Source organism: Telopea speciosissima, chromosome 3, assembly GCF_018873765.1.
Source record: "Telopea speciosissima isolate NSW1024214 ecotype Mountain lineage chromosome 3, Tspe_v1, whole genome shotgun sequence".
Lineage (NCBI taxonomy): Eukaryota > Viridiplantae > Streptophyta > Magnoliopsida > Proteales > Proteaceae > Telopea > Telopea speciosissima.
Genome location: NC_057918.1, coordinates 28,507,963 through 28,533,862, shown reverse-complemented (window position 1 = coordinate 28,533,862; position 25,900 = coordinate 28,507,963). Strand labels below are relative to the sequence as shown.

Here is a 25,900-nt window from a genome sequence, read left to right as displayed (position 1 = left end):
GTCTGCGAGGGGAGGGGTAAGGTAAGGTTACTCCATTGTGATCACGGGTTCAAGTCTCTGGAAACAATTTCTCTAGGGTAAGACTGCTTTTGATCCTCCCAAACCCCACACTGACAGGAAACTCGTACGCCCTTTACTAAAAGGAAGATGAAGCAAACATGATGACAATAATGGGTTGTCCCTTTTTTTGTTTTGTTTGCTTTTGGCTGCGATCGGAGTGCCTTATGGAAACCTACGAGAGGGAAATTTGCGATTTGAAAGGGTTTCCTTTCCGTGTGTTTTTTTTTTTCTCTTCTTCTTTCGGCGTTTTAAGGTTTACATTCTAACCGGATTGAGAGGATCTAATTGCTAAAACGGGTTGGGCTTCATGAAATGGTGCAAAACAATCTCCACCACATGATCAATTTGTACCACATGTCGCACAAAAAAGGTGGCACTGCTAGGAATTACCGGATTAAAGAATTGGAGAGGATCTTTATCCTTAAGCTTCTCTCTCTCTGTGTCTGATACTATTATTGTCTACGAATTGCAGGCTAGGGAAGATCAAGCAGACATGATAAAAATAGTGGATTCTCCCTAGATGGGATCGGAATGAGTTATGGAAACCAATTTTAAAACTAGTGGACGCCACCCCTCGTACTACTTACTCTCTCTCTCTCTCTCTTCCCCCCTCTAAGTTTGCCTAATATCAATGCAATACCTAAGTTTTAAAAAATGATTACTCCCTTCCCTACTTTATAAAGATTATATCAACTGTACGCTAACCGTTCAAAACTACCATTAATTGATGATGTGGACAGGTCCAATTTATCTAAAACCCCAAATTACCCTTGATTTATTTTAATTCCATTTTTACCCCCTCCAATCCCAAAATCCCCTTTTTGCATCGTTTTTCCCCTGCTTGTCTCGTTTCTTCTTCTTCCTCTGCTTCTCGCTTTTCTTCTTCTTTGTCTTCTTCCGCCAGCACCACCAGCACCGCAGATCCTCTTCTTCTTCGTCTTCTTCCGGCAGCAGCGCTAGCACCACCATCATAGCAGCAGCATTAGTGCCAGCACCACAACACAGCCGCCGATCTTCATCTTCTCTCTGCTACTTACCTGTACTTATTTGACTGAATCCAAATGAACCAATCTGCTTATTCTTGGGTTAGAATTACTTTTTTGAGATTTGCGACCCGAAGCGAATAATGCCTGGAATTAATGAATTATCTTCCCCTCCCCTGTTTTTTCTTCACTTGAGTTCCCGATCCTCATTGCCATTTGAGGTTTTAACCACTAACCAACGTGCAGCAGCAGCAGCACCACCGCCACTACTGGGTGGAGATGGGGTCATGGACAAGATTAGAATCTAATCAGAAGTATTCAGATTAGTAAATTTCTAGGCCAACTGTGTAAAGGTGTCTCAGGTTGTGAGACTTTGTCAAAATTTTCTTTCTCTTCTGACCTCTTAGCCAACTCACACTCGCAATTCAAAGAACCTTTATCTAACTTTCCAGTTCTGCGCCAGGAAGGAATTAAGGATAGTTTCCGTGTTGTCTGGAGTTGATACCTGCAACGAAGCGGTGGGGTTGGAAAACCCGTTCTTTGGAAAAGGAAGACGGTGGGATTGGTTCTGGGAGAAAATAGAAGAAGGGGTGGTTCGATTGGTTTGTAGAAGGTTTCGAATTTTATTTTTTTTCCGTTGTTAGTGTGAGATAGAAGGGAAAGGGAAGGTGGGTTTGGGGTTTCAGTGGGGACGAAGGAGAGGGATGGGATATAGAGAGTGACGTAGGTTTTTACCGGAAAAACCAACATAGTGGATGTGTTTGGCTATGGTGGTTTCAATCGGTGGGTTTTGAATGTAGATGAAAAGAAAGAAAAAAAATCTAAAAAACTAGAAGAAGAAGGGTAATATCATCTTTTAAATAGTTGTTTTAACACCGTTAACCATTTAAGGTACAGTTGAGAGAATCTTTAAAAATTAGGGGAGGGTATTGTCATTTTTCAAAACTTAGGTATTGGATTTGATACATCCAATATTCACCGGGCCAATCAACGACCGACCACGTGTCACAGGCGACCTGCTCCATAACCAAGGGGAACGAACCAGGGTCCCAGCACCCGGGCGCGGCCAACACCCAGGCGCGCCTCACCCAGGCGCGGCCACCACTCGGGCACGGCCTCACCTAGGCACAGCATCGTGGGCACAAACGTGAGGTGGGGGCTACCCACCTATGACCCTATCGTATCGCTATAGACTCATGTCACCACCAGGACTCTAGGCCACCGCTTAGAAGTCACGTCATCCAGGCGGATTCAAGCACCAAGGACGTTATCACCACACGCGGGTATCTATCCACCAAAGATCTTGATACCACTAGGACACTCCCTCCCGCGGGGAGATGATCAATCAGGATAGAGCCCCATTACCCAGGGCCTCTATCCACTCAACGGCACAATCGCCATCAAACTGAGACTCTCCACACCGCCATACGCTACTATAAAAGGCAAGGTACACAACCCCATCAAGGGACATCAAAACTCATACTGAATAATCACTATTCATCTGTTTGCACCAGGAGATGTAACTTTGGCATCGGAGAGCCCTAGGCCGGAACCACACCGGTTCTCTCTGTTGACCCCTTGGTCCACTTGCAGGTGACGGCACTCGCAGGACCGCTCGACGATTTCTTGACGGAACAGATTGGCGTCGTCTATGGGAACGACGCTAGCCATTACAGCTACTAGCTCGCTTCCATATTCATTCAATGGCACGAAGGAAGACTACCACCACCAACAACGGAGCAAGGAATGGATCACCACCCCCAGAGTGCTCTCACAGAGCCAACGACTCGGACCATGTCCCTCTGGAGGAAGAGATCCCCCTTAATGACCAGTTCGTGGTCGACGAGCCCAATAATGATGAGGCTGACGAGGCGGGGGTAGAGGTGACACCTGACCCCAATGCTCACAGATCCTCGATGAACAACAACTCTTTTGAGAATACTTGACGCAGCGTGCGACGTCTCACCGTCGAAGGACTTCACCATCAGCAAGGGTGGAGTCCATACCTCGACAAGAGCCGAACCTTAGGAGATCATCTCCCAGGGGCATGAGATCAGAGAGACTAGCGCGACAAGCAACCCCCACTTCGCAGCGGGGGGAGCCTTCCCAGCATCCCAGGAGAACAAGAGACCTCTCGCCACGGTCAGAACGTGGGAGGACGCCAACACCCAGGGCGAGGGTGTCTAGCCCGTAGAGATCAGTCCGGAGGTCTGTGTTCGACGGACGACTGGAAGAAGGTCACTTACCACGACGAAGCCGGACCTACAGAGAAGAAAGCCCCTCACCTTCACGACAGGGTTCATCACGGCGTGACCATTCCCCATCCCGCCAACACTCAAGGCGGGAGGGGACATCCAGGAGAGAGCGTGAACGGGGTCGCAGCGAACGTCCGGCCAGGCGTGGGGGGCAGACACGGGACGAGGAGCTCGATCAAAGACTCCGCGACCTGGATGAGAAGCTGGAAGGGTTGAAGAAGCAGACCAAAGGCAAGACGCATTCCATACCTGGACAACACCCCTTCTCGGCAGAGATCATGTCAGCCACACTACCTTCCAGGTTTCGACTACCCACCTTTGAACTCTACAGTGGTACCACTGACCCCAATGACCACATCAACTACTTTAATGGCATGATGACGCTGTATGGGGGGTCGGACGTGGTCTCCTGTCGGGCATTCCCGGCATCCCTCAAGGGAGCAGCCACATCATGGTTCTCCAGGCTACGACCGAGATCTATAGGCTCGTTCGCAGAGCTATGCGAACAGTTCGTCACCCGCTTCCAAAGCAGCGTCAAGCAGAAGAAGACCACCGTCAATTTATCGAACGTGGTACAGAATCCTGGGGAATCTCTCAGGGAATACGTTACCAGGTTCACCAAAGAATCCCTGGAGGTTCGAGACTTGGATGACCAGACACAGCATGCAGCCCTAACAGGAGGTATTAGGGACCTGGACCTGATCAAGGACCTGGCACATCATGAGACCAGGACTATGAAAGAGCTCTTGGAGCGGTGCAACGAGTTTGCAAATATGGCCGAGGTACTACAAGCTAGAACAAAAATAATTGAGGCCAAGCCACAAGACAACAAGAGGTCAGCACCTGATGATCGCAAAGAGGGTAAGAGGTCGAGGACAGAGCGCCGACAAGAGAAGGGCGACCTCCCATCTAGGAGGACAGACCGCCGCCCAAAGAGGAGTGAGAGGGCAAGTACCCCCGAGTTCACACCACTGAACACCACCAGGTCCCAGATACTCATGCAAATCCAGGACCGTGACTTACTCCATTGGCCACAACCCATGCTAGCAGGACCAGAGAAGCGGAACCCTAACAAATACTGCCTCTTCCACAAAGAGAATGGGCACGACACAGAGGAGTGCTATCAATTGAAGAGAGAGATAGAGCAACTGGTAAGAGCAGGAAGCTTGAACAAGTATGTGAAGGGGAGACGTGACAACCGCTCAGGCCAAGGAGATAGAGGTCGCGACGGAGACAGAGTGGAACCGAGACGAGAAGAAAGAAGAACAGATCGAGAGAGAGACCGCCCAGAAGAGCGAAGAGATGCAACAGAACCTAGTGGCACCAAGGGACCTCCTATCCTCACCATACTTGGAGGACCGGGGCAAGAGTCCACCAGAAAAGCTAAAGCTCATGCCAAGTTTATGGGAGTGGCAGAGAAACCCAGCAAGATAGCCAGGACCGAGGCGGTGATCTCCTTCTCGGATGAAGACTTGGAAGGACTAAACTTCCCGTATGAAGATGCCCTGGTAGTACAGGTGGAGGTAGCTAATCGACCTGTACACAGGGTACTGATAGACACAGGGGCGTCTGTTGACGTACTCTCCTTGGACGCCTATTGAAAGTTCAGGTTCGGGGACGACCAGCTCAAACCAGAGCCCACTTATCTCCATGGATTCTCAGGTGCCACCACCTCCATCAGAGGTACCATAGAGCTACCCGTCACCTTCGGGGTACACCCTCAACAAGTAACCATCATGGTGAATTTCATGGAAGTCAAGTCCGTGGTGTCCTTCAACGGCCTCTTAGGGCGACCATCACTGACAGCCCTTAGAGGAGTCATGTCGCCACTTCACCTGAAGATGAAGTTCCCCACCGAGAATGGGGTAGGCGAAGTCCGAGGAGATCAGAAGAAAGCAAGAGAGTGCTATGCCACCTTCATGAAAAAGAACAATGGAAACACTCGTGGAATGGCACTCTGCCTAGAGAGCATGGTCAGTGACCAGAGAGATGAACTGACAGAGAGAAGGGGAAGGTCAGTGGAAGACCTCATCCCATGGCCCCTCATCCAGGACGACCCCTCCAAGGTCGTTCAGGTCGGCTCGCTGCTAAGCAAGGAACAGAAAGAAGGGCTTGGACACCTCCTCCAAGCGAACATGGATGTCTTCGCATGGTTGACCTCTGACATGCCGGGAATACCACGTTCCATAGCGAAACACCGACTACATGTCGACCCAACCAGGAAGCCCATTCAACAGAAGCGGCGTAACTTTGCCCTCGACCGACAAGCAGCAATCAAGGAGGAGGTCGAGAAGTTAAGCCGATCAGGGTTCATCAGAAAGGAGAAGTTCCCAACCTGGCTCGCCAACGTGGTCATGGTACCAAAGCCAAGTGGGAAGTGGAGGATGTGTGTCGACTATACCGACCTGAGCAAGGCATGCCCAAAAGATGAGTACCCACTGCCCAGGATCGACCTACTGATCGACGCCACCGCCGGCCATGAGACGCTGAGTTTCATGGATGCCTACTCCGGATACAACCAGATCCTCATGTATGAGGATGATGAGTCTTACACCGCATTCCGGACGGACAAAGAGAACTACTGCTACAACGTCATGCCGTTCGGGTTAAAGAATGCAGGGGTCACCTATCAGAGGATGGTCAACAAGATGTTCGAGGAGCAGATCGGGCGCAACATGGAGGTATATGTGGATGACATGCTCGTGAAAAGCATCCACGCCAACCAACACCTGACCGACCTAGAGGAAGCATTCACAATACTGAGGAGGAACCAGATGAAGCTAAACCCAGCAAAGTGCGCCTTCGGTGTAACGTCCGGAAAATTCCTGGGGTTCATGGTCTCAGTCCGAGGAATAGAAGCCAACCCATCCAAGATCAAGGCCATCCAAGAGATGGCACCTCCTCGGACGGTCAGGGAAGTGCAGAGGTTGAATGGAAGGGTCGCCGCCCTTTCCAGGTTCATGTCACGATCAGGTGATAAGTGCTTACCATTCTTTAAAACATTGAAGAACCTCCGAAGCCATAAAGATTTCACATAGACGGAAGAGTGCCAGAAGGCGTTCAGAGAATTGAAGGAGTACCTAGAGAGCCCACCATTGCTTGGGCAACCAGAACCTATCGAAGAGTTGCAGCTCTACCTGGCCGCCACCCCTGTCGTGGTCAGCGCAGTACTGCTGAAGGAAGAAGACAAAGTCCAGAGACCCATCTACTACGTCAGCCATGTTCTGATTGATGCAGAGACCAGGTACACTAGGATCGAGAAGGTAGCCTATGCATTGGTAATTGCAGCCAGGAAGCTACGACCATACTTCCAAGCCCATACCATCATAGTCCTCACAGACCTACCCCTGAAGAAGATACTGCACAAGCCGGACGTCTCCAGGCGATTGATAGCATGGGCGGTGGAGTTAAGTGAGCATGACATCAGGTTCCAACCAAGGACAGCCATCAAAGGCCAGGCTCTTGCAGATTTCATTGCAGAGTGTACCCTATCTGAGATCGAATAAAAAACAGGGGAGCCCGAAGAGAAGGATCACGGATCGTGGGACATGTTCGTGGACGGGTCGAGTAATGCGGCGGGAAGCGGCGCGGGTCTCATATTAACCAGCCCCGAGGGATTTCGTATCCAATATCCTCTTCGGTTCACCTTCCAAGCATCCAATAATGAAGCAGAATGCAAGGCATTACTAGTTGGACTCCGGGTGGCCAGAGCCATCCAAGTCACACACCTATCCACCCGGAGCGACTCCCAGCTCGTGGTGAATCAGGTGAATGGAGAGTATGAGGCGAAAGATGATAGGATGGCATCATATCTAGCACGTACTCAAGCATTGATCGAGGGTTTCGTGAAGTTTGAGATGGTTCGAGTTCCTAGGGATGAGAACGCCGCCGTTGACGCCCTATCCAGGCTAGCCAATGAGGAACTCCAAAATTTGGCTAGCGCAGTCTATGTTGAGATCCTGCATGAGCCAACGTATAAGGAAAAGCAGGTTAACGAGATCGAGGAGGGACCTAGCTGGATGGACCCTCTACTCAACTACCTCCAGAACGATGTCTTACCAGAAGACAAGGCCGAGGCAAGGAAGATCAGGATGAGAGCTACAAAGTACACCGTCCTAGACGGGGTACTGTACAAGCGGGGGGCAATAGCACCACTACTCCGGTGCCTAAGACCCAAGGGGACAGAGTACGCCCTAGCCAAAGTCCATGAGGGGATATGTGGAAGCCACATGGGGGGACGAGCCCTAGCCTACAAAATCCTCCGCCAGGGACTATACTGGCCACGAATGTAAGAGGAGGCCATCCAATATGCCAAGAAGTGCGAGCAATGTCAGTTGTTCGCCCCAGTACCCCATCTACCCGCCACCAAGCTGACATCAATCCTCAACCCCATACCTTTTGCCATGTGGGGACTAGACATCTTAGGCAACTTCACCGCAGCACCGGGAAACAGAAAGTACCTGGTCATCGCGATCGACTACTTCACCAAGTGGGTCGAAGCTAAACCCTTGGCCAAGATAACAAAGACAGAGATGGAGAAGTTCGTCCGCGACGACGTCATCTACAGGTTCGGGGTACCACGGATCCTCGTGTCAGACAACGGCAAATAATTCAACAACCCCAAATTCCAAGAATTCTATCACAGCTACAACATCAACTATCGGCCTATGTCGGTAGCATACCCATAGGCCAATGGTCAGGTGGAGGTCACCAACAGAACACTACTGGAAGAAGTCAAGAAAAGGCTAGAGGGAGCCAAAGACAAGTGGGTAGAAGAGCTACCAAGCGTCCTGTGGGCATACCGAACTACAGTACGGACGCCCACAGGAGAGAGCCCATTCCGCCTAGCATATGGCACTGAAGCATTGGCGCCAGTAGAGGTCTGCGCCATGTCCCATAGGGTTCTGCACTTCAACGAACGTACCTATGTTGAAGGACTGCGGGCGAACATAGACTTTATAGATGAGGTCCGCGAGAGAGCACTACTAAGGAACGTCGCCTACCAGCAACGTACTGCCAGGTACTATAATGCCAGGGTCAAGGAAAGGCTATTCCACCAGGGAGATTTAGTACTACGGAGGGCAAGTGCATCACAGCCACAGAAGGCAGGGAAGCTGTCACCTAACTGGGAAGGACCCTACATAGTCTCCAAGCAGATATGCCCAGGGACCTACCGCTTGAAGACTCAGGGGGTAAGAAGGTAGACCGTACCTGGAACTCAGAACATCTGAAGAAGTACTACCAGTAGAAGCAAACAACTCCATCAAGAGTAGCCATCAAGAGTAGCCATCAAGAGTAGCAGTAGTGGTAGTGATAACAGCAGCAGTAGCAGTAGACGACATCACTGTTTCAAGGTCAATTTGAATTTCATTCAAAATAAAGAGATGTTGCAGGAATACTTGTCTTCTTCTACCACTCCATCGAATCACTGCCACTACATCAAGGAGTCACGCCACCCCAGAGGCTTCATGCCTAAGGCGACATGCCAACACTGAGGCTTTATGCCTAAGGCAACGTGCCACCACTGAGGCTTCATGCCTAAGGCGACATGCCAACACTGAGGCTTTATGCCTAAGGCAACGTGCCACCACTGAGGCTTTATGCCTAAGGCGACATGCCAACACTGAGGCTTTATGCCTAAGGCGACATGCCAACATTGAGGTTTCATGCCTAAGGCGACATGCCAACATTGAGGCTTCATGCCTAAGACGACATGCCAACACTGAGGCTTTATGCCTAAGGCAACATGCCAACACTGAGGCTTTATGCCTAAGGCAACATGCCAACACTGAGGCTTCATGCCTAAGACGACATGCCAACACTGAGGCTTTATGCCTAAGGCAACATGCCAACACTGAGGCTTCATGCCTAAGACGATATGCCAACATTGAGGCTTCATGCCTAAGGCGACATACCAACACTGAGGCTTCATGCCTAAGGTGACATGCCAACACTGAGGCTTCATGCCTAAGGCGACATGCCAACATTGAGGCTTCATGCCTAAGGCGTCATGCCAACACTGAGGCTTCATGCCTAAGGCGTCATGCCACCACTGAGGCTATATGCCTAAGGCGTCATGCCAACAGTGAGGCTCTACGCCTAAGGCGTTAACCCACTAAGGTCTGAGGATCACCAAGGCACGACGCCACTACCAAAATCCCATGACTATCAAGGGTCAGAGAGCATCAACGCGCAAACAATCACCAGGAGACAATGCAATCAAAGAGAAACAAAAGCGATCACATAGAAAAGTCATAGTAGTTACAACTCAAGTTCAAAAAAGGAAAAAGGTTGAGACGTCTACAGGATCTGTACGGCCGTAGGGTCAAGAGATCACAGAGTGGTGGGTCACCTCCGACCCAGCAGGAGACATCATGTCCACCTCAAGAAGACGCGCAGCAGCACCCCCCTCAGGCAAGGCAGCCTCCGCCTCTGACACCGGAACGCTCTCCACCACAGCTACACCCGGAAGCGCCGCAGCAAACTCAGAGAACCCCAAGACAGAGAAGTCATAATCGGGGGTCACCTCTAGGACATAAGCGGCTAAGTCTCGGACCCCTCCCTCATAGGCGGGCTGAAGCTGCGCCTGATACAGCGTCGAGAACGCAGAGGATGCCTGGAACTCAGCCACATCTCGCTCACCTGAAGATGCCAGCTCCGCCTCATGCCTTCCCCTCAATGAATGAAACTCCTCCTCCAAGGCAAGAACCCTAGCCGAGCTCTCGGCCGCACCAGTAGAGGTCACACGCAGCTCCTCAAACACCTCCAGGAGCTTCTCGGACGCCACCGTGAGCTCCCCCGACACCCTCTACGCGTCGGCCTCGGCCCTCTCACGGGCATCGATCTGTCCCTGGAACTCCCTCTCCACGTCACGCGGGTACGCTGTATCTGCACCTCACGAGAAGCGTGACCCTCCAATCAAAGCATCGCCTCAGCAATACGGTGATGGACCTACAATCAACATGGCAAGCAATAAAACAATCTAAAAATAAATGGAGCAATGAACATGGCGAGACAGAAAAGGGATAACTCACCGAAGCCATATCATGGTAGAGGGTCTGAGCCAGACAAGCATCGCTAAGCCTCTGCAAGGCCATCCTCGTGGTAGGGAGCCTGCCCCTATCCACCCACTCCTGCGACACGCCGACTTCGGCCAAGGTCGAGCCCTCCGACACGCCCAAGGTGATCACCAGGGACTCACCCAGCGTGGGAAGATCAGTGGCAGTACCGCCAGAGGAACTCACACCTTTCCCCTTGGAGAGGGACAATACAGAAGATCCGGAAGGAGCGACAGAGGGAGGCAGAGGCACAGAGCCTGAAACGCCATCATCATCAGGAGAAGTACGGGGAAGGAGGACACGCACACCAGAGCTCGTCACGTGGGCATGTCCTGGTCCACCCTTCCGCTTCGCTCCAACAACCATAGGCGCAAAAGCACCACTAACATCGGTCACTCCAGCAGATGGACCACCCTGAGAAGCGGCCTTCTTCCGCAGATTGCCACGGAGCAAATTGAAGTTCGGACGCGTATCCACTACATAGACCGCCCAACCAATCAGATGACATATACATTCAAATACCAACATGCCAATCAAGTACAAAAGACAGTGCTCTTACCAGGACTCAGCTTCCAGAGAGACAGGAAGGCCTCCGAGTCCAACTCCCGGACATGGAACGGATCGCGACCTAGGCACAGCTTGAGGGAGTCACCCTCAAAATCACTCAGCTCAAGCCCCTGATTGACCCTCTTGAGGTCAATAACTTCCCTAACAGTCCGTAGTGGGCATCGGGGGACCGTGGCAAAAAAGAAGCGATCCCTCCAATACTTCACGTGGCTAGTGATCCCCGTGAGAAGCTCCACAGAGGCATAGGGCCCCTTGAGCACGCGGCGAGCAAAGTGATAACATCCATGGTTCCCCTTCTTCAACAGATAAAAGTGGGAGAACAGGGGAACAGTGGCGGCACGCCCCAGGCGGGCGAAGAAGACATAGAAACCCAAGATCACCCTCCAAGAGTTGGGCAACACCTGCCCAAGGGTGGGGTGCCAATGCTCTAACACCAACTCGACAAAGCGAGGGATAGGAAGGTGAAGGCCCTGGAGAAAAAATGAACGGTAGAGACAGATTTCACCCACACGGTGAGAGAAGGCATACTCTCCAGGCCCAAGAGTACGCAACATGACCTCAGCGGGAATATGGAACTCCTCACGGAGGGAGACCAAGTCAGAAGGTGACAAGATGCTAGCAACAGGGCCCAACCTATCAGCAGGACCGGCGGATGCCGATGCCGCCCCCGAGGGCCGACGATCCCTACTGGGACCGGAGATACTAGAAGGTCCCACACCTCCGTCAGTAGCACTAGGGGAGGGTATAGAGGAGGGAGTACCCACAGAAGAAGGCGATCCGGGGGAACGTTCCTCTGAAGATCCAACCTCGACTGAAGCAAGGCCAAGGTCACCCGGGAACGACATGAAGGACAAGAGAGGAATGAACTACTTACTCGAGAAAGTGATCTCCCCGAAGCTAGCAAGAAAAAATGAAAGGAAGGCCACCTGCAAAATATAAACAGCAGATCCATCACATACAAGAGGAAGAAAAGTGAAGAAGAGCGAGGGTCCATCACACCCACGCCGCGGCCACCATAGGCGCGGCCTCACCCGCATGACGAGGCCAACCAGGCGCGGCCACACCCGCAAGGCGCGGTCAGCCAGGAGCGGCCACCCCAGGTGCGGCCACACCCAGGCGCGGCCAGCCAGGCCCGGCCTCACCGAGGCGCCGCCCTACAAAAAAAAAAAAAAAAAAAAAAAAAGAAAGAAAAGGGATCTAACTTACCTCAGAGAAAAGGCGATCGCACGGGGAGGCAGGCACACGACGACGCGGCCACACCACGGGCACGATCAAGTGACAGAGATCACAAGAGGCAAGGCACTCAAGCCAAGCACCACTCAAGCCTTACAAGCAAACCAAGGCACCAAGTGAGCACAAAGCAAACCCAAGGACCCAAAATCAAGCAAAGTGGATACTAGTGTAGGTGACCCAAAAACAAGCACATGGTGGGCACCAAAAAGAGGACAAAAGACAAAAAGTGGAATTGCAAGGGGGGAATTAAAGAAGAGCAAAATGGGAGACAAAAAGTAAGAAAGAGAAATGAGAAGTAAAAGAAGAGAAAGTGAAGGAAAGGAACATATACCTACAAAAAACAAAAGAAGAATAAGTGTAGGAGGAAAAGTTTGAACCCCCAACCTCTCCTACCTCATTAGTGGATTTACAGGCAAGCCCCGCAAGAAAAGTCTATTCGCAGCGGACCCCTCACTATGTAAAGGCATCTACTCTCTTGGACATCCTATCCCAAGAGAGTGGGGGGCAAATGATACATCCAATATTCATCGGGCCAATCAACGACCGGCCACGTGTCACAGGCGACCCGTTCCATAACCAAGGGGAACGAACCGGGGTCCCAGCACCAGGGCGCGGCCAACACCCAGGCGCGGCCTCACCCAGGCGCGGCCACCACTCGGGCGCGGCTTCACCTAGACGCGGCCACACATCCTGGCGCGGCCTCACCTAGGCGCGGCCTGCACCCAGGCACAGCATCGTGGGCCCAAACGTGAGGTGGGGGCTACCCACCTATGACCCGATCGTATCGCTATAGACTCATGTCACCACCAGGACTCTAGGCCACCGCTTAGAAGTCACGTCATCCAGGCGGATTCAAGCACCAAGGACGTTATCACCACACGCGGGTATCTATCCACCAAAGATCTTGATACCACTAGGACACTCCCTCCCGCGGGGAGATGATCAATCAGGATAGAGCCCCGTTACCCAGGGCCTCTATCCACTCAACGGCACAATCGCCATCAAACTGGGACTCTCCACACCGCCATACTCTACTATAAAAGGCAAGGTACACAACCCCATCAGGGGACATCAAAACTCATACTGAATAATCACTATTCATCTATTTGCGCCAGGAGCTCTAACTTTGGCATTGGAGAGCCTTAGGCCGGAACCACACCGGTTCTCTCTGTTGACCCCTTGGTCCACTTGCAGGTGACGGCACTCGCAGGACCGCTCGACGATTTCTTGACGCAACAGGATTGATATTACGGACATCTGGAGGGGGAGGGGGATGATACTTTCCCTTATAAAAATGTAATTTTATAATGGTGATCATGAAATTTAATAATTTTTATAATTTATTGTCAGCTTGGATTCAATTATTTATTAAAGAGAGGAAAGAGACGGGGCGAGGAGGGAGCGATCCCAATAAAAGAGAACAACCAACTCTTGGACATCAACCATTGGCTTGCACCCAAGATTTGTGCTATACATCTTGATGTCGTAAGCCACTAAAGCAAAGGGCGATTGACTGACAATCTTGTCTCTAGGATTGAACCACCTTGAATCGTATCATCTACAGTGGTCCTTGATTAGAGAACTGGGTAGAATATGTTTAAGGGTGGTGTGTTCAAGATAAGTTTATCCATATAATATATTTGATTTAGATCCATGTGGGTTAATATTGGGTTTGGTTAACTAATTGTTGGATTAGTTTTATTAACCATTTGTTTATATTCATAATCAAATTCAATAAAGTTTGGGCTAAAACTTGACACATAGATAGAAACCCTTATGATCCAAAAAAATTTGAGTCAAAACTCGTCTGTCATGTGATAGATATTTGAGCCATTCTAATAAACTTATCAAAAGTTGTTGATAATTTTATTTACTTTGATTAATCCCCCTCCACCTCGTTAAAAAGAAAAGAAAAAACCCCAACAATGGAGGGTTTGTCGAGAAAAGTTTAGATGATTAGTACCACAAAGACCTAAAGCATCGCCATCAGCTGTTCAGCCTCCCACGTGGAGTTGGAACATAATTGGGTGAGGATTTGCCACTTTTGATTAGTGCATAAACACTTAAGCATATAATCTAAAAAGATGCCACAAAAAGGAGAGGCACATGATATCACGTTCCAACTTTCTGTTTTTTAAAAGGAGATTTTATTTTGAGAGAGAGAGAGAGATTAACCACTTTTCAACATCTTTAATATCCATTAGTAAGATATAATCATTTTATTCTCTTTTTTATTTTAGGGGTTTTATTTTATATTTTTTAAACAAGAGAGACTTACCAAACTTCAGAAAATTGCATCTAACTTTGAATCTATTTTGATGAGGAGATCTGACCCATTAAACCAATATTTAATAGTTTAGCTCTATTAGTTAAGACAGATCATCTTTGCTCAAGTGGGTCAGACTTTATAATAGATATTAATCACTTTTTTTTAGTGGTGGGAGGAAGGGGGAGGGGTCGTTGGGATTTGAGGTAGGGGGTAGGTGATGGGAGGTAGATTTAGTTATTTTATATGATTAGATTAACTTGATGCCAACTAAGTAAGAAACAATCTTATTGTAATTAAAGTGGTTAACTATGAAGTTGTAACTTTACTCTTTTTTTCTTTTAAGATAATACTTTTGGAAAAAAGAACGCCATCTCAAAGGTTTTTCTTTCAATGAGGGTAAATCTCGATTAAATCATTTTTATTTTATGAAAACCTTTTGTTATCCTTACATTAAATATTACGTTAAATGACTTATGAGAATAAAACAAGGGGGTAATTAAAAGAAGATTGCAATTTGTTAATTGTTAGGTACTTGATCGATATGCCAAAAACTCTAGAACTGATGGAACACGTTAAATCAAGTCTTTTGACCAATCTCATATTAGGCTAGCTCAATCTAGTGCCCATATATTAGAGTGGGTCCCATTAAGCACATAATAGAACACCACACTTCCATAGCTGTGTCTTCGACGGTTCTCACTCCAAGCAGCTCTCGATCACTCTGATAGTAAGTAGATAGTCATTTCCAAGAGGCTCCACTTTGATCCAAGGTTTTTGCCTAGTAGTAGATAACCTTTTCTTGACAACTTTCACTCTACTCCTAGTAGCCCTTCTCTTAGTTAACCTTTTCGTTGACTCAAACCTGTGACATGGTGACTAACTCTGATACCAAATGTTAAGTACTTAACCGATACACTAAAAGTTCCAGAACTAACACAATATTGTTATGAAAGTGTTGCTCGTTTTCTTTTAATACCATCATTATTGTTATCATTATTAATCTATGGATGCCAAGTCCTTATCTATATCAGTGCAGCTGCTTGATTGCATATTGATGAATAATACAAGGCAAAATTTAGTCACGCAACACTATCAAGAGAGAGTTGTCTATATAGTCCACTATCTTTGGGACACGTGGATGATCTTGAAGATCCAAGTTTAATTTCAGTTTGATAGAGAAGCCTTTGGATCATCTACAAGTCAATTTTCATGGGTTTATCACTCATGTATGTTGTTCACCATCAAGTATTTCTTATCATAAAATCAAAATTTAAAGGTTATATTGTTAATGACCAAATGTTCTTAATGTCGGGGGTGTAGGCTGCGCCCAGACACATGAGAGTGGGTAAAATGACCATCCTACCCTCCTGAATGGTAGAGTGTCTGGGTGTAGACTGCGGTGCGGCACAGAAAACATCGGCTCATTGTTAATTCTGATATTTTAGTGTCCACAAAATTTGAAACCCGACTAAACTGTCATGGGAGAAGATTCCCCACCCCACACCAATTACGATGTGAATAAACCATTTCATCAACAAGAGCACACATACACATAAGCCCTACATATTAATGTTTTCATGCAAAATATATGATAAGTCCAAAGGATGAAAGGGAAGTTTCATCCATGATAAAAAAACAAAAAAAAATTTGATGTTTTTCATCTCTCCATAATAAAAACTTATTTAGAAAACCAAGATCTCAATGAAAGCTACTAATGAGAGGCCCGAAAGCAGCCAAAGAAGAAAATTAAAAGAGCTTGACCGTAAGCTCATCCTCATGTACTAATCAAGTGATATTTTTTGTGGGTGAAAGAAAGATTAAAAAAAAAAAAAGGTGATATTAATTTGGGAAGATGGCCGGTTCTATCAATTATTAGGATAGCTAAAATTATAGAATGGCCAATAAGGGCAATAAGAGTCAATAAGTAACGTGGTTGGCAGGGTACAAGAAATGGCCCCTCTACGTGAAATTCTGAAATTGGAAACAAAGTAGGAATAAACTTAAAATGCATTGATATGTGATTCATTATTTTATCTAGTTTTTTCTTATATTTTTTCTGTATTTTCCTGATTTTTAACTAATTTATACATATTTATTGTATTAAAATTTTTTAAAAAAAAGTGACTCGCCTTAACTAGGGTTTGACAAAGCTTAGTCGCCAGGTTTTTGTAAAAGACGAATCGAGTCAAGTCAAAAAACCTAGTTTTCCAACTATGCTCTCAAGTTTCAAAAATTTCTGATTTTCACATAAAATGAGTCCAACCCAAAATCCTATGGCAATTATTATAGAGAATTCCTCATATATAGTTTCCAACATGTTAGTAAGACCACGAAAGAGGTGAACCACCAAAGGAGTGAGTAATACCTAACCGATCTCCCCAGCCCCCACCCCAAAAAAAAAATAAAAAAATAAAAATATAGCAATACCAGTCTTAATTTTTAGGATCTAATTTCTCTTCATCCATGGTGAGAAAAAAATTTCTTAATTCATGGGTTGGGAACCTCCAATTAGAATTAGAAAGGATATTCCAAACATCAAGAATAGGGACAAGATTTAATGAAAACATTTATTATATCAAAAGTTCAATCATAATGTCAAATCACCTTAGATGAAGAGATTCTCTCTTCACCCTCTCTTAGCATCTCAAGTTTACAATTCTTAGCATAGAAAACAAAAACTGTTTCATTTTAATGGGCTTAGTATGAGAACCTTGCAAAGATACATCTTTGGCTGATGCCAGGGGCTCTTACCTGATAAGGGTGTTTTGTCAATGATACACAGATTCCAAATCTAAGGTCACAGAGTAATAATGATCATCTTTAGCTTAAATTGATTTTAATTAGTTAACATATTCACAAAAGTGATTTTTGTATCCATAGTAATTAATTTAGGATTAAGAATGGGCTTCACTTTAAAATTAGGCTTTTATTAAAGTTTGGGAAAACTTAAAGTTTTGTCTAATTACAATCTATATATCACTTCATTGTGATGTTTTTCAGAACCAGTGGACATAGTTATTACTAGGTACTAAAAGTCCATATAGGTATTTCTATTTTCTAGAATCTTCTCATTTAAATTTTTTTTGCTAATTGGGTTACTGCGTGCATGTTTCTTTATTGTTTCCAAAGTTGGAAACGTTGGAGGCATGGTTTAAGGTATCGGTAACAAATCAGTCATATTGGATGATCAGTATTGGTATTGATACAGACGGATCTCAATACCTAATCAATCTCGTATCAGTGGAATGATATGGACCAGAGGTAACATTGTCAAAAAAATCCAAATTTTTTTTGAAAATACGGGCCTATCCCTATTAGTATCGTATTGGTTCCTAGGATTGCTGAAACTCGATATCATGTACTAAATCCATAGTTCGAGGTGGGGTGTTTCTTTGTAATACCAATGAAACTTTTTTTTTTTTTTGGTATCTTTGTATTGTATATGAAAATTTATATGGTTTTAATTATGTTTTTTGGGTCGGATGGTGAGGAAGAACATAGACTAGATGAGGAACCCCGTGGGGGCTAGACTCGATTGCATTAGCCTCATGCTAGTTGTGTTAGATAGATTGTAACAAGGTGAGAGATTAAATAAATATTATATTATTTTGATAAAGTGCTTTTAATTAGTATTTATTATAGGGGAAAGTTTTCATACACGACTGTGTAAGCCGTGTATGTGAGAGGGTGAGAGTTTCAAGGCATTAATTAATAGGTTGGGGTTTATGATTTTTCCAACTTTTTATGAGAGGGGGCATGAACATGCATGCTTACACGGTCGTGTATGAAAACTTCTCCCTTTAGTATATTACCTTTTTTATCTCTTAAGTTAAATCGGAAAAAGGAGACATTCTACGATGTATATACGAGGATGGCATAGCCGTCCGAGCACGCGGCGTGGGCAATAGAGGCATTAGTGGCGTATGATCTGATCTGGTACGTTGATTTTTTATGTGATCAGATCCGTCGGATTAGAAGACTCTACGATCACATTTGATATGATATGACTGTTGTGAACAATTTCATCTTTGGTTTAATCTGGACCGTTAGATCGTGTGGCAATCGATCTAATGGTTTAAATACAAAGTGGACAGATATGTCTGTTCAGAAGAGGTGTTTCACTTCTATAAAATAGAAGTGCAGTGTTCAAACGAAATATCTCTCCCTCTTGCAATCAATGTCTCTAAAAGGAATCTTGTGTTTCAATTTTTATTGCTTTGTTGAGTCCTGAAGGTGATTTTTATCGTGTGAGGACAAATATCTCCTTTGAGATAGCGAGTACACGTTCGAAGCAGAATACAAGTTCCTTCTCTATTTGATTTTTTCCTATAGGCTGTACGTCCTCATATGGATTTACCTTTTTATTTTTATTTTTTATGAAAGATAATAAATATATTGTCAGAAATGCAATTCTTACATAGTTTGATAAACAGGAGATGTTGTATCACATCACTTAAAAGCTATTCTAGTAAAGTTGCCAATTTCTTTAGCAAGTTCAAAATAATTATAGATATTTGTTTGGGAAGGGTGGCGGTGGTGGTGATGATGGTGGTAGTTTGGCGATGGCTGGGTGGTGGTGGTGGGGTGATGGTGGTGAGATAATTAGGAGACGAAGGGTGGTGTTTTATTTTTAGCATACAATTACTAATTTGCCCATCAAATTAATCATGTGCTCATTGAAGAGCAAGAGTGAAATCACTTCCTCATCTATTTCTGAATTTCTATTCCACTAGATTTCTATTTCAATGAAATAAGATGCAAAATTAAACCAATAGATTTTTGAAATTGAAATCATACCCTGAAAGTGAAATAGAAATCATACCCAATCAGGCCTAAAAAAAATTGGTCTAACTTCGTGAGGTGAATATAAGTTCCAAATCTAAGTTATCCGCGACAAAAAAACATTCCTATAATTTATAAAGTAAGAAATAAATAAATATAAAATTTAAGAGAGAATGTTCTCTGTGCCGCAACGCAACCTGCACCCAAACACATGGCAGCCTGTAGGGGGCAGGGTGATCATTGTATCCACCCTTATGTGCCTAGGTGCAGGCTACGCTGCGGCACAAAAAACAACGCCCCAAAATTTAAAATTTAAAGAAGGAAATAAAAAGTTACTGTCTTTGCAATTTGTAAAAATCATAAAGCAAATTAAATAAGGTACAAATTTACAAATCACGAGCAAGCGGAAGGAGCCGACTCCTTCCCAATATAAAACTTATTGGTGATTCTTTACCAAAAAAAACACATTGGAGATTCCTGTAAAGGGTCCCATAGGTCCAATCATGAAGTATTAAAGGGTCAACATACATCTAGTCAATATAAAAACCCTCGTTGGCCACCTGGATTACTATTTATTTGAGGGCCCATTGTCCTTATATCTCGCAAAAATATTAACTCACCTCAATTAGAGGATTCATTTAATTAATGCATGATCTCTAGACGTGATGCTAATCTAAAGTTAAGCTGACCACTGCTTTATGATCATCTAAATGGTCTAATGGGATCTAGAATTTTAATATATGAACGGCAAGCCAGGTAATAATTAAGAAATTCACCTAAAATTATACTTTTAAGTTAGTTGGATTTAGTACTATTTTGTTCTTATCGCGTCACATAGGAACCCAATGTACCGCGCTTGTTTATCTAAGGACTCTGATCTAATTTTCAATTCCTCAGTCTTTGACTATGTTTGATATATATTCTCGAATTAGATTCTGGGTTTAGAACACATCCTGGGAACGAGAAAATAATCAAAAGGGTTTTTTTTTTTTAGGAAAAATTCATGAACAAGCGTCACTTTTTTTTTTTTTTTTTTTTTTTTTGTTCACTTTATGTACATAGTTGTTCTTTCCACACTTTTGGGTATCTGGTGTTAAATCGTCGCCTGTTCCCTATTCCTTGGATAATAGGGTCGGTTATCTCTGTGGCATCGAGTGTACGTAAAAGTTCGTGAAGAGGGCTGAACGGGTGGAATGAGAGAGAACAACTCGATCGGCAAAAAAGAAGACTAGCCCCCCTAGCTAGAACCTAGCAACAAAATTATCAATGAATTCTCAAACAAATCTCAACCAGCATATGCGATAGGATCTGACTCTCCTCCAGCCGTGGCGGGAGCTGGAGAATCCAGCCCGGCTAAAATAAGGGGCCCGCTTATAAAATGATCCAAACACCCCTCTTCACGTTAGTGACGGCTATACTAAATCTTAGAGATTGAACAGTTCAAATTGAAGAGGACATTGTAAGATACATCGGAATCTACCATTTTAGATCCTTCACATGTTCTCCAAAATTTTTATTGTCCTCCCATTCATACGGAGTTATTGGAGAGTTGGACGTTGAGAGAGAGAGATTTTGGGGTGGGGGTGGGGGTGGGGGGGGGGTGGGGGGTGCTACAACGAACTTTCAAGAGTCAGCCAAGAAAGTTAGTTTGAGAAAGAAGCAATAATTTAGGAAGGGGCGAAGGGCAGATGATGAATGTGTCGTCCACATTTGAAAAGATCGATCTGTCTATTTTTGGGGATGGGTTTCTTAATACAAATATCAAAAACAGATCTAAGCACGGCTTATCAAATCAATTAAACCCTAATTTTTCAAACAACTTTGAAATTATTAAAAAAAAGGTTTCCTCATGAAAATGAATCAGAGATGGTCCCCCCCCCCCCCCCCCTAGTCTTACATCACATGCAACCAAAATTTAAACTCTTGAAGAATTCCCAGGCTTTTTAAATTCTAACACGTTGTGTCTCCAATGAAATTGGGTTTCCTCACAGCCTCTCACTCTCTCTGTCTCTCTCTTTTCCCTACCCTCTCGATGTTGCAGACTCAAACCCAACCTATAAGAATCACTCACTCTCTCTCACAGTCTCACTTGTTCCAATGAAAAGGTAAACTCACGTGTATATCTTTTCTGAACTTGAAAAGAAGAACTTCCATTACACAACACACACACTCTAGTCTCTTTCCATGGGGAGAAGCCCTTGCTGTTCCAAAGAGGGTTTGAACAGAGGAGCCTGGACTGCTCTTGAAGATAAAATCTTGAAAGATTTCATTAAAATCCATGGTGAAGGCAAATGGAGAAACCTTCCCAAGAAAGCAGGTAAATATATATAGTGTTTTTCTTTTTTCTTTTTTCTTTTTTCTTTTTAAGGGAAGAAGTGAATCAGAGATTCTGAATTGTAATTAAAACTGTTACCTTCATCCATGCAGGGCTTAAGAGATGTGGAAAGAGTTGCAGGCTTCGTTGGTTAAATTATCTAAGACCAGATATCAAGAGAGGGAACATAACTCATGATGAAGAGGAACTCATTATCAGACTTCACAAGCTCTTGGGAAACAGGTTTTCTTCTTCTTCTTCTTCTTCATTTTTTTTCAAAAAAGGGCCTTACCCAGTGCACAAGGTGTTAGGAACTTGGGTCTCTTCCTCAAAAAGCTAGCTCTTAAAGAGAGGGTCATCCCCCTTTCATAGCCAATGTGAGACTATTCTTTTTACCTTATGCGTAGATATCCCAACACAAGGCTCTCACGTTTAACAGAGTCTAGGAAAAGTCAAATGTATGTAGCTTTATCCTTGTTTTCAGGATTTGAACACTTGACCAAGCATTCAACAAATGAGCACTGGACCAACACGCTAAGCACGACTTTTCAATTTCAAAACTAAGCATTCATCCATTGTTTTGGCAGATGGTCACTGATAGCTGGAAGGCTTCCAGGGCGAACAGACAATGAAATCAAGAATTACTGGAATACAACTTTAGGAAAGAAAGTGCAGGGTAACACCTCAACCACTTTGTCTCCTAATCAAATCTGCAGCAATTCTAAAGATAAGAAGAAGCCAACCATGGAAGCATCAGCACCACCACCACCAACTTCTCCTAAGAAGATGATGGAATCACGAGTGGTAAGGACTAAGGCATTGAGGTGTACCAAGGTGTTCCTAACAACACCTCATCATGAACAACCAGACACACAAGCCCAAACCTATATGAAAGGAGATAACAATATGTACTACCACAATCAAGTAGTAGGGTCATCAGAAACTCCTGAAGATGATATGTTGGATCTCAATGTAGGAGAATTCTGTTTAACGGATCTTCTACTGGACTCTGACTTGGATCAACTCTGTCATTTCGATGATGGGATTGGAAATATTTACAGTGGCGACGACAACAACAACAACAACAGCAACAGCAACAGCAACAATAAGGAGTTTTCGCCATGTTCTGATCAGGAGCCTCTACTGTACCCAGATGATGAAATGCTGGAAGATTGGACCGGAAATGATTGTGTTCAACCGGACGTTGCATCTGATCTCCGGTCGTTGGCCTCTTTTCTTGATGCAGATGAGGAGTGGTTAGGAGAACAATAATGAGAGCAGTTAATTAAGAAGTACAGATACCCCTAACTTAATTCTTAAGATCCTTCAAAACTGTCCTAAGGCCAAAAGGACAAATTAAGATGAAGCCCAAAACCCAACACTAGAGTAGTATCCTCTCTCTCTGTATGTGTTTGTGAATTAATAATAAATGAATCCCTCTGTGTCGTATACGACTAATCACCAGGTGATCGATCATAAGGCTTTCTTGTGTAATATGGAAAAAGTAAAGGCCCCACCACACCACTATTAAGCATTTCTTAGGATGGGATTAAGAGACTCTTTAAAGCTTACTAGGATGATATTTCTCTTCCACTCTGTCATGTTTTGTGGTTGGCTTTAAAGGTAAATAAAAAATATTTACCCTGTTTATTTATTCACCACTAGTTCTATCTCAAATCACTTTCACTTTAATATCTCTCTCTCTCTCTCTCTCTCTCTATAGGGGTGTCAATCGATCGGTTTGGGTCAGTTTTGATTTGGCTTTATCAGTCCCCCTACTTTAGAATCCAACACCATGGTTAGTACGTTTAAGTAATTGGTCTTCATAAGCTAGGGATGATCCCATTTATAAACGGCCAGTTGAATATCTTTCTATAATCGGTCTTTTACTAAACTGGTTAAACATGGTTATAAACAGGCTCATACTAAATGGGTTACAATCGGATTATGCAAGTTTGGTCCATATAGCTCCTAATGAAATTCAATTCTTTGTAATGAAACAAGAAACGTGAGAGAATATTTCTCACTAGGCTACTGGACATCCATAAGTAAATCTCAAATTTATTTGGAGCTCTATGACCCTCAATCTTAATGAACATACATATGATGTCATTTCAAACAATATAAATTGAATCCATTATGTGGTTCGATTATTTTTTTCCCATCAACTGCAATAATATACAATTATTAATTCTATGTTTTTACTTAGCCCTTAAATATTTTTTTTATAAGAAAACCCATAATCTTTTATTTATAATTTACGTAATGTAAGCTGATAAATTAATTAAGCAGATTAAGAAAGGGTACATTTAGGATATAATAAGGAATTTAAGGGGCAATTTGGGTAAAACAAATAGTCAATAAACGGGCTTAAGGATGTCGGTCCTTAATCGTGTTGGGTTCAGTTGGACGCCCATCGATCCATTCCTTTATACCGCGAGCGACATATTAGCTAATGTGTCAAGCTAAGGCCCGACATATTTAGCTAACATGTCAGATCGGTTTCGAACTTTCATCAGTCAAAATAGGTCAATCCTACCAGTGCAAGGTTAGAATTCACACCTGTAGCTCTGTCAAACTAATGCCTTAAAAGGTTTTGGATTGAACCTTCCATCTCTCTCTCTCATGAGATTTGACAAGCAGGATGGCTAAATAATGGGGGTTGGCCTGGTTAACCTTACCATCCACTTGAAACTTTGAAAAGCCTTCTTGGAATGTTCTCTCATAGTGCTTTTATTTACAATCCTTAGGTGGTACAACTAACAACTAGATAGGCAAAGAATGATAGATACCTCTTCGGCTCTTCTCAAAAGAGAAATCAGGTGGGCAGACGAAACCATTATATCATTAAAAGAAAGTGGTTCCATTATGTGTTAATAAAGACTTTGAACAATTGTGGCCTCTCAATGGGATGGGAAAGTAACCTAACCAAATCTTTGTGACATTTAATTTGGTCACTTTAGAGTTAAGTTTGATAGCACAGAATATAATATTTTTTTTTTTAGCTAAATGCAATGAATGTTCACCACCTACTAACTATTCAACTCAACACAAGTACATTTGAAAGTCTCAGAGGGTGAAAGTTCATGTAGGGGAACGTATGTGAACAACTCACAGCCGTTCATATGGAATATTACCATTAGTAATTTTTAAATGGGGTTTTAAGTGTTCATTTAATTAAAATATATAGTTACTTTAAGAAATTTTTTTTTTTTTTTTATATTTCTAGTTTTCTACAATTGAGTTGCCAAAATTCTGTAATATTTCTTCCTTTTCTCTTTCTTTTTTTTTTTTTTTTTTTTTTTTTTTTTTTTTTTTGGGTTGAATAATATTCCTTTCTTTTGTCCATGGAAAATTTGTGCTCCATTTACATTATCAAATTATCAATATCAAATATTTTAAAATTGTCTTACTCCCCCCTCCCCCCCCCCCCCACACCAGAAAAAAAATAAAAAAGGGAAAAGATTTAATGGTGGTTCAAATTTGATGTGTGTGATCAATTGAAAACAAACAACTTAATTCTCGCATCGTCGCGTTCGTGCTATTAGGATCGGAAAAATTTAATGGGACCTTTACATGTAACTTCGGTCAAATGCGTAGTTAAGGATTCTTACTTTTTTTTTTTTTTTTTTTTTTTGGTACTTTCTAATAAAAATTCGTTCATAGAAAAAGTATTGGATAACTTATTACTATACACATTTCAATATTTATCTAAACCCTTAAATAGTATTTAATTTTTTAAAGGTCAATTTGGTTAGGAGTGAAATGAATGAAATTGAGCTAAAGTCAACAACCATTTTTTATCTTACTTCCAACCCAATACCTCAATTTTCTACCCACAAAAAAAAAAAAAAACCCAATACCTCAATTAATTTTTTTATTTCTATATTTTAATTTCTTTTACTTTGATTTGACTTCACTAATGGAATTATTATTATTATTACGGATAGGTTTTTTTTTTTTGGTAAACATTATTATTATGGATAGATAGGCTCCAAAGAAAGTTGAACTAGTGACTTCTTAATTATGAAGTGTTTGCCTTCAATTCATGTAGAGTGTACGCAGCCCTACCCCCACTTTGTGAAGATGTTGTTTCCAAAGACTCGAACCTGTGACCATTTAATCACAATGAAATAACCTTACCGTTGTATCAAAGTCCATCCTCAATTTAATTCCACTTAATTGTAAGCAAAAAAATCTACCCTTTTTTGCAGTCTCACCACATTACTAAGCATAATGGAAATTCTAATGAGATTCTTTCATTTTCTTTCCATTAGCTATACTCTCTCTCTCTCTCTCTCTCTCTCTCTCTATATATATATATATATATATATATATATATATATATATATATCAAAAGAAAGGGTCAACATATGGGG

The 25,900-nt window shown here is 43.8% G+C and overlaps 1 protein-coding gene across 1 annotated transcript; it reads left to right on the top strand.

Moving 5' to 3' along the window:
* The first annotated feature begins 21,373 nt into the window (after positions 1–21,373).
* LOC122655044 (transcription factor MYB1-like) lies at positions 21,374–22,793 on the top strand. The gene is made up of 3 exons (XM_043849295.1): positions 21,374–21,524; positions 21,635–21,764; positions 22,109–22,793. The coding sequence occupies exons 1-3, from the start codon at positions 21,392–21,394 to the stop codon at positions 22,791–22,793; spliced, it is 948 nt and encodes a 315-aa protein (XP_043705230.1). The 5' UTR covers positions 21,374–21,391.
* Positions 22,794–25,900: the final 3,107 nt, after the last annotated feature.

Coding starts and splice junctions, on each gene's coding strand:
- LOC122655044 (XM_043849295.1), top strand. CDS start 21,392: ATGGGGAGAAGCCCTTGCTGTTCCAAAGAGGGTTTGAACAGAGGAGCC. Junction 21,525..21,634: donor AAACCTTCCCAAGAAAGCAG/GTAAATATATAT, acceptor TCATCCATGCAG/GGCTTAAGAGATGTGGAAAG. Junction 21,765..22,108: donor CACAAGCTCTTGGGAAACAG/GTTTTCTTCTTC, acceptor TTGTTTTGGCAG/ATGGTCACTGATAGCTGGAA.